The sequence below is a fragment of the Lissotriton vulgaris genome, chromosome 1_1 (genome assembly GCF_964263255.1).
Source record: "Lissotriton vulgaris chromosome 1_1, aLisVul1.2, whole genome shotgun sequence".
In the NCBI taxonomy this organism is placed as follows: Eukaryota; Metazoa; Chordata; class Amphibia; order Caudata; family Salamandridae; genus Lissotriton; species Lissotriton vulgaris.
In genome coordinates, this window is record NC_141685.1 from 1112925503 (window position 1) to 1112939259 (window position 13757).

General features: G+C 45.9%; 1 protein-coding gene across 2 annotated transcripts in view; it reads left to right on the forward strand.

The window, feature by feature from the left end:
- Positions 1–13757, forward strand: part of CC2D1A (coiled-coil and C2 domain containing 1A) — a 205185-nt gene that overhangs the window by 17575 nt on the left and 173853 nt on the right. For both annotated transcript variants that reach the window (XM_086963634.1, XM_086963638.1), the window contains exons 7-11: positions 1039–1163; positions 1477–1549; positions 2563–2664; positions 2765–2895; positions 5093–5165. In XM_086963634.1, the coding sequence (XP_086819760.1) occupies positions 1039–1163; positions 1477–1549; positions 2563–2664; positions 2765–2895; positions 5093–5165 (504 nt within the window). The remainder of the gene's footprint in view (positions 1–1038; positions 1164–1476; positions 1550–2562; positions 2665–2764; positions 2896–5092; positions 5166–13757) is intronic.

The window sequence follows — 13757 nt, forward strand, 5'->3', positions numbered from 1 at the left end:
AGCTTGTCCTTTCATGGAAAGTTACGGCCAGTAACCTGCCGCCCACCAAATTCTTGTACCTCCCCGTACCAAGGACACGTTCCCAGCTGGCCAGCCTGAAGTTGTGTCTTCGGAGTGGAGAAAAATACATTCCTTCGATAGGGGCCAGCCTGAACCGGTTCTCTCCAAGCGAACAACAGCCTTAACTATAAACTTTGCCTTTGCCCTGAAAAGCCTCTCAGCTTCATCAAGATGGAGTCCCTCTAGCTCTAGGCCTGTAGGCCTGAAAGGGGTGAAATGCTCCTTAGCTCTGTCAGAATACCTACATAAACTATACCAATGTGTCTAATATGTCAAAGCCAATAGGCAATAGACAGGTTAAAGTCAAGAATAAAGGCATATTAAGCAGCTATCCTCTTCTAGATCTGGAAAAAGGGCTTAAAAGGGCCAACACAGGCTAAGAATACCTATACTAGATGCGAGCAAGACTAATGATCTATATCACTGCTAAATAAAGCCCAAAACTCTGCCATAACAGAAGACCAGAGTGGGAAATGCACATGAAATTTGGGATTGATTTGGGTATCAGCAAGAGGACATGCCGAATGAGTAAAGAGCTAATTTTCAGACCCACTGATCAGTTACCAGTTAACATTTCAAAGTGATGTCATGCAGCACATTCAGTTTAGCCAACAGAGTGCATCTGGAGTCCCAAGCCCTAGGCCTACAGAGACCCTGTCAGTTCACATGGGTGCCTAATATGTCAAACAGTCCATATGCAACAGAGGTTGGCAAATAAAATCATCCTTCGGGTAATTTGCTAGTCTGCAAAGTCATTCGCTCATTGCCTGACATAATTGTTTGGCATGTAGTACTGTCACTAAGCTGTATGTATTGTACATATTTAGACACAAAATACCACATTTGGGTTCCAGATACATTTGAACCGCAGGCAGGCTGATTCAGCTTGTGAAGTTGCTGCTCAGACAGTCATAAAGTAGTAAAAAGCAGTTCAATAAAGGGGTGGGTCTCATATACACGTGTTCTTATTTTCTTTAGGTTCTCAGGACTCTAGCACAAAGGCCCTCCTTTTAGGGAGGCAACGTGAGTACAAACTGGCAGCGTTGAATGCCAAGCAGAAGGGTGACACAGAAATGGCAACTCAGTACTATCGCATTGCAAAGGTGAGTGTGTCTGGGAAGAGCACCCATGCCTGATTAAAAGTATCTTTCCCTGTACTCCATCTAAAAGGCAGGGGGAAGAAGATCAACTTTTGTCCTGCATGCCGGAAAGCTGCACCTCCTTTTGATCTTGGTACCACAGTCTACTCCATTCAGTTTGATGTAACAATATACTTCAACCCTGCTGTATCTGTCTGAATGGGTTCTCCATTCCTCCCCAGTGTTAGAGTTCATTAATGCCCCTTCGTCATTCCTTTGTTACACTCATATACTTTTTTGTTGGTTTTTGATGCCTGTGCATCTTGTACTCCTTCAGGGCATGGATTCTATCTTAACAGCACTTGAACAAGGAGAGACTGTGGATCTGGGCAGCTTGCCTCCTCCGCCAGGTAAAGGGTGAAATCTGTGTTAATGTAAGGCACTCCCATGCTCTCCACAAAAAGTCAGTTTTGTACAACGGATCTAGTGTACTGTCATTTTCTCACCTCCACACCTTCTCTGTTAGTCTGCCCCTTTCATGCCCTCTCTTCCATGCTCTTCGTGCCACAACCCCCCAGTATAACTTTCAGTATCTCTCTATCCTAATGCCTCACTCTTTTGGCCACAACCTACATGCTGCAAAGTGTCCTGTTAATGTCTGTCCTTCTTCAATCCTGCCACATCCTCCTGGCCGTGGGCTTAGAGACAGAATTACACCACTGTTTGGCCTTTCATCTCTCACTATGGTTCCTCTTCCTTTATAGCATGTATAATTGCCACAATGTCAATCCAATTTTCTTTCCTGACTGACCCTGTGGATGGTCTACTTCGATATATTTTTCTGTAAAACCAATGCTACCCGACTGTTTGTCTTAGTTGGATATATCATTCTTTGCTGTGAATAGGCTTTTTGACTATTTTGATTCTATTATTTCTTGAAGGGGTACATATAGTCCAGCTGTCTTGGGTTTCTTTTTTGCAGGAGGTACACCTAGTCTGCATAACTGCCTATTCTTGATCTGTTCCTAAAATTTGTTTTAATATCTCTTTCCATTTTTAGAAATGTAAAGATGATTTTGTTACGTGTTTTTTTCTCTCTAGTGCATAAGCAAGCAATCTGTTTTATGATTTCCCCCTGTGAACTGTTAGGTTGTAATGACATCCGGGTTTTACAGTGGCGCAAATAACTGATTCACAAAGGTTATATACGTTTATTTGTATGTAATTGAAGGACAGTTGGTCATGACGATTAGTAGGATTTATTCTGGATTCAGAGTGAGTTATTGCAATATGAATAAATATAACATCTAGGAACCAGTTATTTGGGCCTCCATTAAACTTTACATTTGTTGCATTTCTCGTTGCAATTTTGCATGTGCAACTGTTCAGTGATTGTTTCCATCTCCTGCTTGGCTTTTCCCAGATCAGCTCCCAAAGCAGAAATTATCTCCATCTCCACAGCACTTAGTTCCAAGCCCTACAGCAGTGATTCCAGCTGGAAGTGCAGCACCTCCAGGTGTCTCAGGTAGGAGCGTTTTTTACTGAGTAATGAGTGAGGTGCTGCAGCACCAACACCTCTTCTGGGAATCCTATCCTGATTATGAGCTCTCTTCTATTCCTCTCAGGAATTCCCCCACCTCCCCGGGACATGTTAGAGGCCATGCAGCAGAGGATGGACAGATACAAAACTGCAGCTGCCCAGGCCAAAGAGAAGGGAGATGACCGCAAGGCACGGATGCATGAGCGCATTGTAAAGGTGAGGAATTGAAGCCATGACCTCATCTGAGTCAGCAGAAGCCTAGAAATTTGTCTGAGGTGGCAGTAGTAGGGGCAAATAATAGATTGAAGAGTTTAAGTGTGAAAACTCAAATAAGAACACAATAAGCATGTAAATTATCTGACAAGCAAACACATTGGCCACATATCTCACCTGGAAGAACAGTGGAATACAACCTTATGTTAAGCAAGAGAAGTAGGATAGATAAAACACACGAGAGATACCAAAGGTCTTAATTTTAATTAAATTGCTATATAGAACCTGTAAAGTGTCCTACATAGGTAGTAGAGCCAGAAGGTTCCTACAAGGAAGAAGAGAAGGAGAGACACAGGAGAGAGGGAGTCGTGAGATATAGTTCAGAGTATGGAACTGTAAAAATGTATATACCCATCAGCCCACTCAATAGTGGAACTTCGTCATCTGGGATTTCACGTTGGAAAATGGTGCCCAATAAGCCCTTCCTCAAGAGACACTTGAGGCTAGCTATTGATGGACCCACTGGTTAAACCTTCAACCAACAAGGATGACAGAATGTAGGCTGAAAAGGTTTAGTTGCAGTGCTTAGAAATATGTGAAAGAAATGAAGGAAAGAAAATTATCCAAGTGATTAAAAATACCTATCTTGATGGCATAAGAAAACTTTAATAGGTCTGCCCATCAAGGTGGTATCATTAAAAGCAGAGTGATGATAGCATGAAAAAATTGCTATTTACCATAGATGTTATGTGGTCATCATGTTTCAGCCTTCATAGGCTTTCGTCAGGACCTATGATTCACTACTGCAACACTTACTTTATGTGCTGTGAATTACAATCTACAGACAATATCCCAAACGGTGTATCATCTGTTGGGCACCATTTTACTCTGAACTATATCTCACGACTCCCTCTCTCCTGTGTCTCTCCTTCTCTTCTTCCTTGTATGAACCTTATGGCTCTACTACCTATGTAGGACACTTTACAGGTTCTATATAGCAATTTAATTAAAATTAAGACCTTTGGTATCTCTCGTGTGTTTTAACTTTACAGTTGGGGGACAAGGTACCAATTGGTCTATAAATAAGTTTTCCCCTCGGGCCCTCCACTACTCTTCTGTTTTTCTTGTTAAGTAGGATAGATAACCTACTGGGCCGGGTAATATATTTTTGAGTGTAGTGAACAGGTAACCTTTCTAAAGAGAGAGTTTAAGCATGTAACTCCCTGGATGGAGAAGAGAGGGTCTCACCCTTGTAAAGCAGAACTGTCAGGAGGCACACCTGTGATGATACACGACTCCCCTTCTTTCTACTGATGTTACTTTCTTTTCTGGTATGCCAATTGCAGGTATCCTGGTACCTTGTTTGGAAGGCCTTTTATTAGGAAAAATTCTCTGTCTCTCTTCTGACACTTCAACTCTTTCCCAAGAATATATTGCTGATTTAGGCCAAAGGCTACATATTTCTGGGCATTGTTCCACTGCTCCCCATTGGTGGCATATCATAGCTCTGCACAACAGGAATTTAAAAATTATCTAATGGATTTGCAAACAGTATAAAACTGTTATTAGTCTTCTGGGTCTCCCCTTCAAAAAGTATAGCAGATGGGTTAACACTTAATGGTGCTATTTTCAAATTACTTCCTTGACCCACCTGCTTACATGGCTTCAAGCTGGCTCTGAAAATACTACTAGTAGTGTCCAGTGTGTCCCTGCATGAGTCTGTACATCCTATTTAAGCATCTCAACCCCCTTGAGTTTTGTTTTATTTTGCCGCATTGCTTGCAATGATATTCTAATTTGGCCTTCTAGTCCACGCAGCCCGAGGCAAATGAGGCCATTTTAATCTATAGCGAACCACCAAAGCCTAGCAGCTGGCCTGGCTTCAGCCACTCCTAACCTCTTGCTGACAAAAAAAACTACAAGTTCCCAACTAAGTGATCAGCTCCTGCAGCTCACTTCCAACGTTACCAACCCACACATTTTAGAATAAGCAAGCAAAGAGACCATTAGAAAGCCAAAAAGGTGAGAAAACAATTGTGATGATGCTGGGTGAAATTCTGAGTTCAGGACCAGCGTATCATTCGTCCACCAGTTCCTCCTTTCATATTTTGGGGTAGTATCTTGTTGCCTAGTCTCGGAGTGAGGAATATAGAACAACAGTCTGCGAAAGCTTTTCTTACTGCATCATTGTCTCTTTCAGCAATACCAGGATGCCATCCGTTCCCATAAGGCAGGGAAAACGGTTGACTTTTCAGAGCTCCCAGTGCCACCTGGTAAGCTACAATGAACTTTAAAGAAAATTAAAAGCACAGTTTGTCTCTTGGTTGTTCAACCTGAATGAAGCTTCTTATTGATTGCCTGTGGAAAGGAGCTTCTTTTTTGCTATGTTTTTTTGAGTGTACGTGGTGTGCAAAAACTGGAGGAAGCATATGGTTGATACCATCTATATCCTGTTGGTAAGCCAATAGCCGTGGTGAGGATAGGAAAGGGAATGAGAAGATAGTTTAAAGAGGGCACTGTGCATGTAGCCTCCAGATTGGTTTATTGTTTCATCAGAATTGTATAGGGCCATGCTGATCAGACCATGTGGAACAACTTCATTTGGTTGTTCCTTTGGTTCCCTCTCTGTTGTGATGTTCTTATAGGTTGTTTTTAGGCCTCGCCGGAGACCATGCATGCGCTGTCCTTTGCAAGATATTTTGTTTACTTACAGGAGGCTTAGAGGCCTGTTGCTTACCATTCGTTGGCTTTACCATTACTCTCATTTGTGTGCTTCTATTTAGTCAGTTCGTGCTGGATTCCATTCCTCTTCTTGTGTTCAACCTTCTCCTGAAGTATGGCCTAAGTCCTGCTTCCTTGCCCAGTGTCTTTCCACTGCTTGATCTTTGGAGCTACTTTTCTCTTGTTGTGGAAGCACTCCATGCTTGTGTTTGTTCTGTCTGCCCCGTCTCGCTGTCAGTTGCGTTACTTACCCCTCTCACTGTCCATTGTGTTGCGTGCCCACTCTCCTCCCATTGTCCACTGTGTAGCTTACCCCTCCTGCCCCCTCCTGCTGTCCATCGTGTTCCCTACTCCCTCTGTTCCCGTTGGCCCGCCCCCAACCACTGTAAAAAAGCTATGACCTGGCCAGAGCAGACTGCACCATAACGTTTTTTTTTTTACTTCCAGCCATGCTGCTGTGGAACATGGCTGAAAAAACATTGACAAAGCCCTCTCTATTGGCAGGAGTTATTAGCTTTGTCAGTACTTGAAGAGTTTTCCTATCACCGTAAATCTACATTTATGAGAAACATGGCTGTGCAGCGACGCATGTACTTCTTTTAAAAAGAAATCTTTTTATTATAAGAAGTATAATCAAGGCACAAGTTAATCATACAGAACGTATAATCATTATATCCAGACATCCACAATTTCATGACAATTTGCATAGCAATAGTCCACACATCATAACCAAAGACAATATTCCATCCATTAAATTTGTGACTCCCCGTCATTTTCGCCATCTGACTCCTCCTCCGCCCGCACCTTAGTGGCTCACAGATGTAACCCCTGAATTTATTCCATTCCACCCAAACTCTGCCCCACATTTGAGGACAGCCTCGATTGACAAACACTGCCTTCTCGGCCACCATATCTGCGTCCATATCTTTGCACCATGCTGCAAGTGTTGGTGTCTCTTCCGTCCCCCATTTTTATGCGATGTTGCGCTTTGCGACTACTATCCCCAGTGTGGCCCGACCAGTGCTGGGCGAGTAAGATCATTTAGCTCCCACACATTTAACAAGCATCTCTTGGGTTCTGGTACTAAAGACACCTCTGTCGTTTGCGATATAGTCCTCATCACCTTTACCCAGTACTTCATGATCTTCGGGCACTGCCACACAATATGATAGAATGTACCCTCCTCCCCGCATCGCCTCAGGCAGTATGGGTGCGATGTTGTTTCTATTTTATAAAGTGTGAGTCTCGTATAGTAGGTTCTATGTAGAATTTTGGCTGCACTAATTTGAATCTGGAGGGTATACCCACCTCCTGCGGGGAAGCCAGCGCCTCCTGCCATTTGGAATCTTCAAAATCACCTACTTCCTGGGACCACTTTTCCCTGAGTGCCACATGTGGGTCAGGGAAATTGTTGACTAATTTTCGGTAGGTGGGAGAAGTGGCCTGCTTATACATGCAGTCCGATAGCAGTCTGTTCTCCAGTGGGATGGCCTCTGAAACCTCAGTACTGGATGGTATGGCCGCCTGCAGCGCATGTTTTATCTGCATGTATCTAAATATTTCTGAGTGCGCTAGTTCATACTATGCTTGAAGATGCTCGAATGTAATTACCTCCCCCTTGTGCCACATGTCACCCACTATAGATATACCAATTGCGCCCCACTGAGCGAATCCCTTATAGTTCCTAAAACCACCCAATCGTTGTGTATCCCATAGAGGAGTGAGTTGGGTTATAACTCTCCTCCAGCCTAATTTAGTTTGCGCCTCGTGCCATATGCTGACCGTCTCCTTTGTGGGTCCGAGAATAGCTGGAGTTTGCCTCTTATTGTAAAGTGCAGACATCATGCCTTCCACCCCCAGTCCATACCTGCCTGCCCTGAATGCGGGGTCCATCTGTGGGGCATGTATCTACTGATTGACGACCTTTAGCTGGGCCGCCCAGTAGTATAATTGTATGTTTGGGAGTGCTATTCCGCCGTCGTACCACCCTTTTACCAGTTTGCTCTGTGCTATGCGTGCTGGTTTATTCCCCCATAACAGCCCGGAAACCTGACCCGCTATCTTTTCGAAATAGCTTGGTGGCACTGGGAATGGGGTATTTTCCAATGCGTACAGGAATCGAGGGAGCACCATCATTTTAAAAGCGCTGCCCTTCCCAGAAGTGTCAGTGCTCCCCAGTGTGTCACATCCCTTTGTAAAAGTTCTAGGGGAGGTATGAGATTTCTTTTTAACAAATTTATCCGAGTCTGCCGTAATATAGAGGCCCAAATATTTAAACGTGTCTCCCGTGATCTGTAGTGGACAGTCCTTTGGAAGTTTAGGAGGCGGGCCATGAAGTACATATAAGATCGACTTGGACCAGTTTATGGTGTATCCTGACGCCCTACCAAAAAGTTCACATATATTTCGGAGCACTAAAATGGATCCTCTGGGGGAGGCCATGTATAATAGGACATCATCCGCATACAACGAGATGCGGTCTTCCCACCCTTCCGTCCATCTAAGTCCCTGGATCATGGGCTCCCATCTAATCCACGCTGCAAACGGCTCCAGCACTAGGGCAAAGAGAAGCGGCGATAGCGGGCAGCCTTGGCGTGTGTCCAGAGTCAATGGAAAGTCTTGGGATATTTGTCGATTAGCCTTCACATGCGTCAGTGGCTTTGTATATAAGAGACGTATCCAGGCGCAGAACTTCGGGCCAAAGCCAAGGTGAGTTAGCAGGGCAAACAAGAAGGGCCACTCAACCATATCGAATGCCAATCGGGCGTCTAAGGAGAGGAGAACGGCTGGTTCCCGAAGATATGGTATACGGGCCATCACTCCATGCAGACGCCTCACGTTCAATGCTGTGTTTCTGCTTGGCATGAAACCGGACTGATCCGGATGTATCAGGGTTGAAAGGTGTGGGATCATTCTGTTCGCAAGGAGTTTCGCAAGGATTTTAGCCACTGCGTTAATTAAGGATATGGGGCGGTATGAGGTACATTCCTCCAGGGGATTTCCCGGCTTTGGGATCGTCACTACAGTGGCTAGGTGCTGATCCGGTGGGAGCTCGCCTATGCGCAGACTGTCACAGTACATACTTAACAGGTGCGGGGCTATTGTCCCTGCCATTTTTTTATAAAGTTCTATGGGTATGCCATTAGGCCCTAACGCCTTCCCAGTTTGCAGCGAGCCAATCGCTACCTGTAGCTCATCCATTGTAAGGTCGGCCTCCATTGTGCGGGCCACCATTGGGGCAAGCTTGGGCATAGCAATATCTTTTATATAGGTCAGCGCCTCTTCTATGGTCATGTCTGATAGTGACGTGTAGACTTGTTGGAAGTGTCGCGCTAACGTGTGTACTATTGCTCGCGGGTCAGTTACTACCTGATCGTCCCCCGTTCTGAGCTGTGTTATCCACTTTTCCTCTTTCTCCCTTTTATCAAGCCATGCCAGAAGTTTCCCGGCCTTATCGCCGGTTTCATATATCTTATGTCGTGTGGCTGATATTCGCAATTTAGTCGCCTCCCTCAGATACTCCCAATGCTCTTGTTGTTTAAGGTGCAAGCATTGGGCCGTGGCCGGAGTTGGGTCGTGGGTATGTTGGGCATCGACACTATGTAGTTCTAATTCAATAGTATTGAGTTACTGCTGCTTTTCATGCTTATGACCTGCAATGGAAGCAATGGCCTGCCCCCTAATAACGAATTTGTAGGTCTCCCACAGAGTGGTCGGAGTTTGGACCGACGGAATGTTTTCCTGGAAATAGTGTTGTGTTGTAGTGACCATAGCTTTTATGATCTTTGGGAACCCGCAAGTATCCAGGAAATATGGAATATATTCGCGGCCGCCAGCTGTGGTAGTATGTGTTCGATAAGAGCACTGGAGAATTGTCAGAAATGCCTCTGGATCTGATCTCAATCTTGTCCACATTTCTCAAACTATCCGGGGATGCAAGAAAGTAGTCTATTCTAGATAAACTATTATGAACCCCAGAATGAAAGGTAAATTGTCGTGCGGTGGGATGGCGATGCCGCCATACGTCAGTGAGCCCTAGCGTGTCCAGAAAGCTCCCCAGCCGAGACACACCCATGGCCTGTGTCCTGGCAGGGTGTCGGTCCAGGGTCCCGCCCACTGTATCATTAAAATCTCCCCCAATCAGCAGTTCCCCCTCCGGGAGATCAAGGAGAAAGTCACTAAGGGCTGGGAATGTGGCGGCATGCAGGGCTGGAGGAATGTAGACTGACACTATATTAATAGGGCGCCCTTCTCATTGACCAACGAGATTCGCGAAGCGGCCGCCTGCGTCTGTCTTCGTTTTATGTATTACTAACAGCCCGTCCCGACGTTGTCCGGGTATGAATTGCTGCCGGACAGTAGTATATTGTTTTGTAGGATTTCGTTTTGATAGCATTTCTTATCTGTGACAGGCCTGTGAAACGCTCCGATTCACAGTGCACTGCTGATGCACTTAAGAGTGCGCGTTCAGTAGTGTGTGAACTCGAGTTTCCCTACTTTATTTTTCCTTGTAATCTTATATAGCGCGAACTCGACAACATGGCATGAGCACAATTTACATTACAGAAGAACACATTCATTTGTGGTAGGCACGGGAAGACAAAGCGATTTGTCTGGAATCACAGGATGTTGAGCTGATGCCGAGAATCGAACGTAGCTCCCCAGCTGTAAAGTTCGCAATTCTAGAACTTGTGGCGGGAGGTGTGTCTAAAAATGTATGTCGGTGCTGGCCATCAATGAGAGAGACCTGTGCATTTTTCAAATGGGTGGTGAAAAAAGATGAGTATGTTGCTGGAGATGTTGGCTGCCGTGCCACCAATGTACTTACCGAGGGAGGGTAAACACCCATTATTCCGCAACTTTCTTTCCGCATACCAAGACTCCGCATACTTTCATTACGAAAGTACCATGACTCCGCAATACCATTATAACGCATGGCATTACATTTTATATGCTTTTACCACGCATACATTTACAACGAAATTCGTTGTAAATGCATGAATGGTAAAAGAATGTTTTTTTTTATGTTTGGATAAGGTAAGTATGGGTATAGGGGTATATGGTTTGGGGAACTGAGGTATATGTTTTGGGGTGTTTGGGTATTTTTAGGGTTCAGGGCTAGGTTTGGGTTTTGGGGTACAGGGTTATTTTTAGGGTTCAGGGCTAGGTTTGTGTTTTGGGGTACATGGGTATTTTAGGGTTCAGGGGAAGGTTTGGGTTCTGGGGTACAGGGTTATTTTTAGGGTTCAGGGCTAGGTTTGGGTTTTGGGGTACAGGGATATTTTTAGGGTTCAGGGGTAGGTTTGGGTTTTGGGGTACAGGGGTATTTTAAGGGTTCTGGGGTAGGTTTGGGTTTTGGGGTACAGGGGTATTTTAAGGGTTCAGGGCTAGGTTTGGGTTTTGGGGTACAGGGGTATTTTAGGATTCAAGGGTAGGTTTGGGTTTTGGGGTACAGTGGTATTTTTAGGGTTCAGGGCTAGGTTTGGGTTTTGGGGTACAGGGGTATTTTTAAGGTTCAGGGGTAGGTTTGGGTTTTGAGGTACAGGGGTATTTATATGGTTCAGGGATAGGTTTGGGTTTTGGGGTACAGGGGTATTTTTAGGGTTTAGGGATAGGTTTGGGTTTTGGCGTACAGGGTATATTTATAGGGTTAAGATGGGTTAGTGTTTAAGGGTGTTGGGGTATTTTAAGGAGTAAGGGTGGGTTATGATAATGGGGTGCAGGTGTATTTAAAGGGAGCAGGGTGGGATTAGCACACGATATGAGACTTGGCATGAAGGGCGGAACGTACCACACGCCCCCAGCATTTGTCAAGCCCCCAGCACACGCCCACAGCACAACGCAGACACGCCCACAAGGGACTACTTTGCTGGCACGGTTCTTTTACCTTTTAAATGTATATGGTGGGCGTCTGCATAGCCTATGTCCTTCTGCTGCAACTGCCCTTTCCAACGCTGTATTGGGTGTTGTGATTGGTTCTGTGATTCCTGAGATTACCCGCCTCAAAGGTTTGGGCTCTCTCTTTATTATATTAGTACTAGCAGCCCGTCCCGACGTTCTCCGGGAGCAAACAGGCTTCAGGGCCCCCGCCCTCCCCAACGTTGTCCGTGGGTCCCCCGGAGCCTTCCTCCATATATTGCAGTATTATACCTCTATGTTTCCTTTGTACGCTTTTGTAACCTGCACACGTCACTTGCTACCTCTTGTATTTGTTGGCTCACAATTCTCACTCTTGTAATGCACTCACTTTTGTAATGCACCGTTTGCTACCTCTTTTGCTTCATTTAATGCTCACCGCTCCTCCCCGCCTGTATTTCACCTAAGCTCACCGCTCCTCCCCGCCTGTATTTCACCTACGCTCACCGCTCCTCCCTGCCTGTATTTCACCTACGCTCACCGCTCCTCCACGCCTGTATTTCACCTACGCTCACCGCTCCTCCTCGCCTGTATTTCACCTATGCTCACCGCTCCTCCCCGCCTGTATTTCACCTATGCTTCCCCGCTCCTCCCCGCCTGTATTTCACTTACGCTCACCGCTCCTGCCCGCCTGTAGCTTTTGTATTTCACCTACCTCATCCTCCGCTCACCGCTCCTGCTTTATTCAGTCTTTACAGCACCACTGCATTCTCCCGGTTTCCTCCTAACGTTTCGGCCTCCTGGCCTTGCTCACAGGTGGGAGACATGACGTTCAAGGCCCCATTGTGCTCCTGTGGTGCTTTTAAAGTTTGTAGAGTCACGTGGCTGCATGTAAATATTACAACTCCCAAAGTGCACCACTCATGTTGTTAATATGCAAACAGAAAGTTCTAATTTTAGTAAATATCGACCCTTTAAGTTCATACCTTTGAAGTGGTGCACTGTTGTTGGTGTGGAATAGTACATCCGGGGCAGCCAGGTGAGTATTCCTCGTAGCACATTGCTTCGTTTTTTTTTTAAGTCTGTTTAAAACTCCATTTCACCAGCACGATCAAAGAATGAAATAATCAATTTTTTAATTCCTTCCAAACGCACGCAGTTGATTTCACCCTTTGGCATCTCCTAAGTAGGCTGGGTGTGTTCGTGGGTCATGCTCCTCGTAAATTACGACACACAGCATCTCCAGTTACCGGAGCCCCCGTCCCTTCAGGGCAGCCTCTAAAAAATGAGCATGGAGCAGCTCATTATATTTATAACAACAAACAGAGGCCCAATACAGGTGAAGGTTTGCTTTATTCAGTCTTTACAGCACCACTGCATTCTCCCGGTTTCCTCCTAACGTTTCGGTGCACTCCAGACAGATGCGCTGCCTGCATAAGGAAGACACAACCGGTGATCAGAGACACAGCGCCTCCGTGGGACAGCGGAGCACTGTGTGAGAGCAGAGACAGACGCAGTGACCATCGCTGGAGACACGGTGTGTGGGGAAGTGTCTGCGTGTTAGGGAGGCTCTGGCTGAGGAACTTGTCACCGCCGGCCTCGGGCCTGAAATGGAAGTGTGAGGAGCCGGAGCCCTGTCCAGAGGGAGGCGGGGGAGCGTGGCCCGGCCAGGGCGAGAGGAGAAGGAGGAGGAAGCAGCAGCAGCTCCCTGGCTCCTGATGTCAGCACGCACGTCGCGGCCGGCCGGCGCTACTTCCAAGGGACTACTTTTTTTTTTAAAGTAAATATTTTAAATAACGTATTTTTTTAAATTTTATATAGCCTATGTCCATCTACATTCCCTGCCAATTAAAACGATGTATCGGGTGTTTGGATTGGCGCTGTGGTTCCCGAGTTTACCTTGCCAAAAGGGTTGAGTTCTCTCTTTATAATAGTAGTATAGATGAGCGGCGACTGCTTTCGAACTAAGATACCCACTCCTCTCGATCCCAAGGAAAACTCCGAGTGGGCTACCATCTTAAACCCCCACCTGTCCAGCGCTCTGCAAGTGGTACCAGTGAGATTCTTCTCCTGTAGTAGGGCCACCGTCGGGGAACATCGTTTTAGACACCACGGGACCAAACCCCTCTTAATTTTGTCACCCAAGCTGTGTACGTTCCACGTAATCAAGGACAGGGGAGCCACCCGCGCGCCGGGGAATTGTTGCCAGTCAGATGTCTGTGGGTCTTTTGCTGCCATGACTGTCAGAGTATATAGAGTGCATCACAGAGGTATGCGAGCAATGCAAT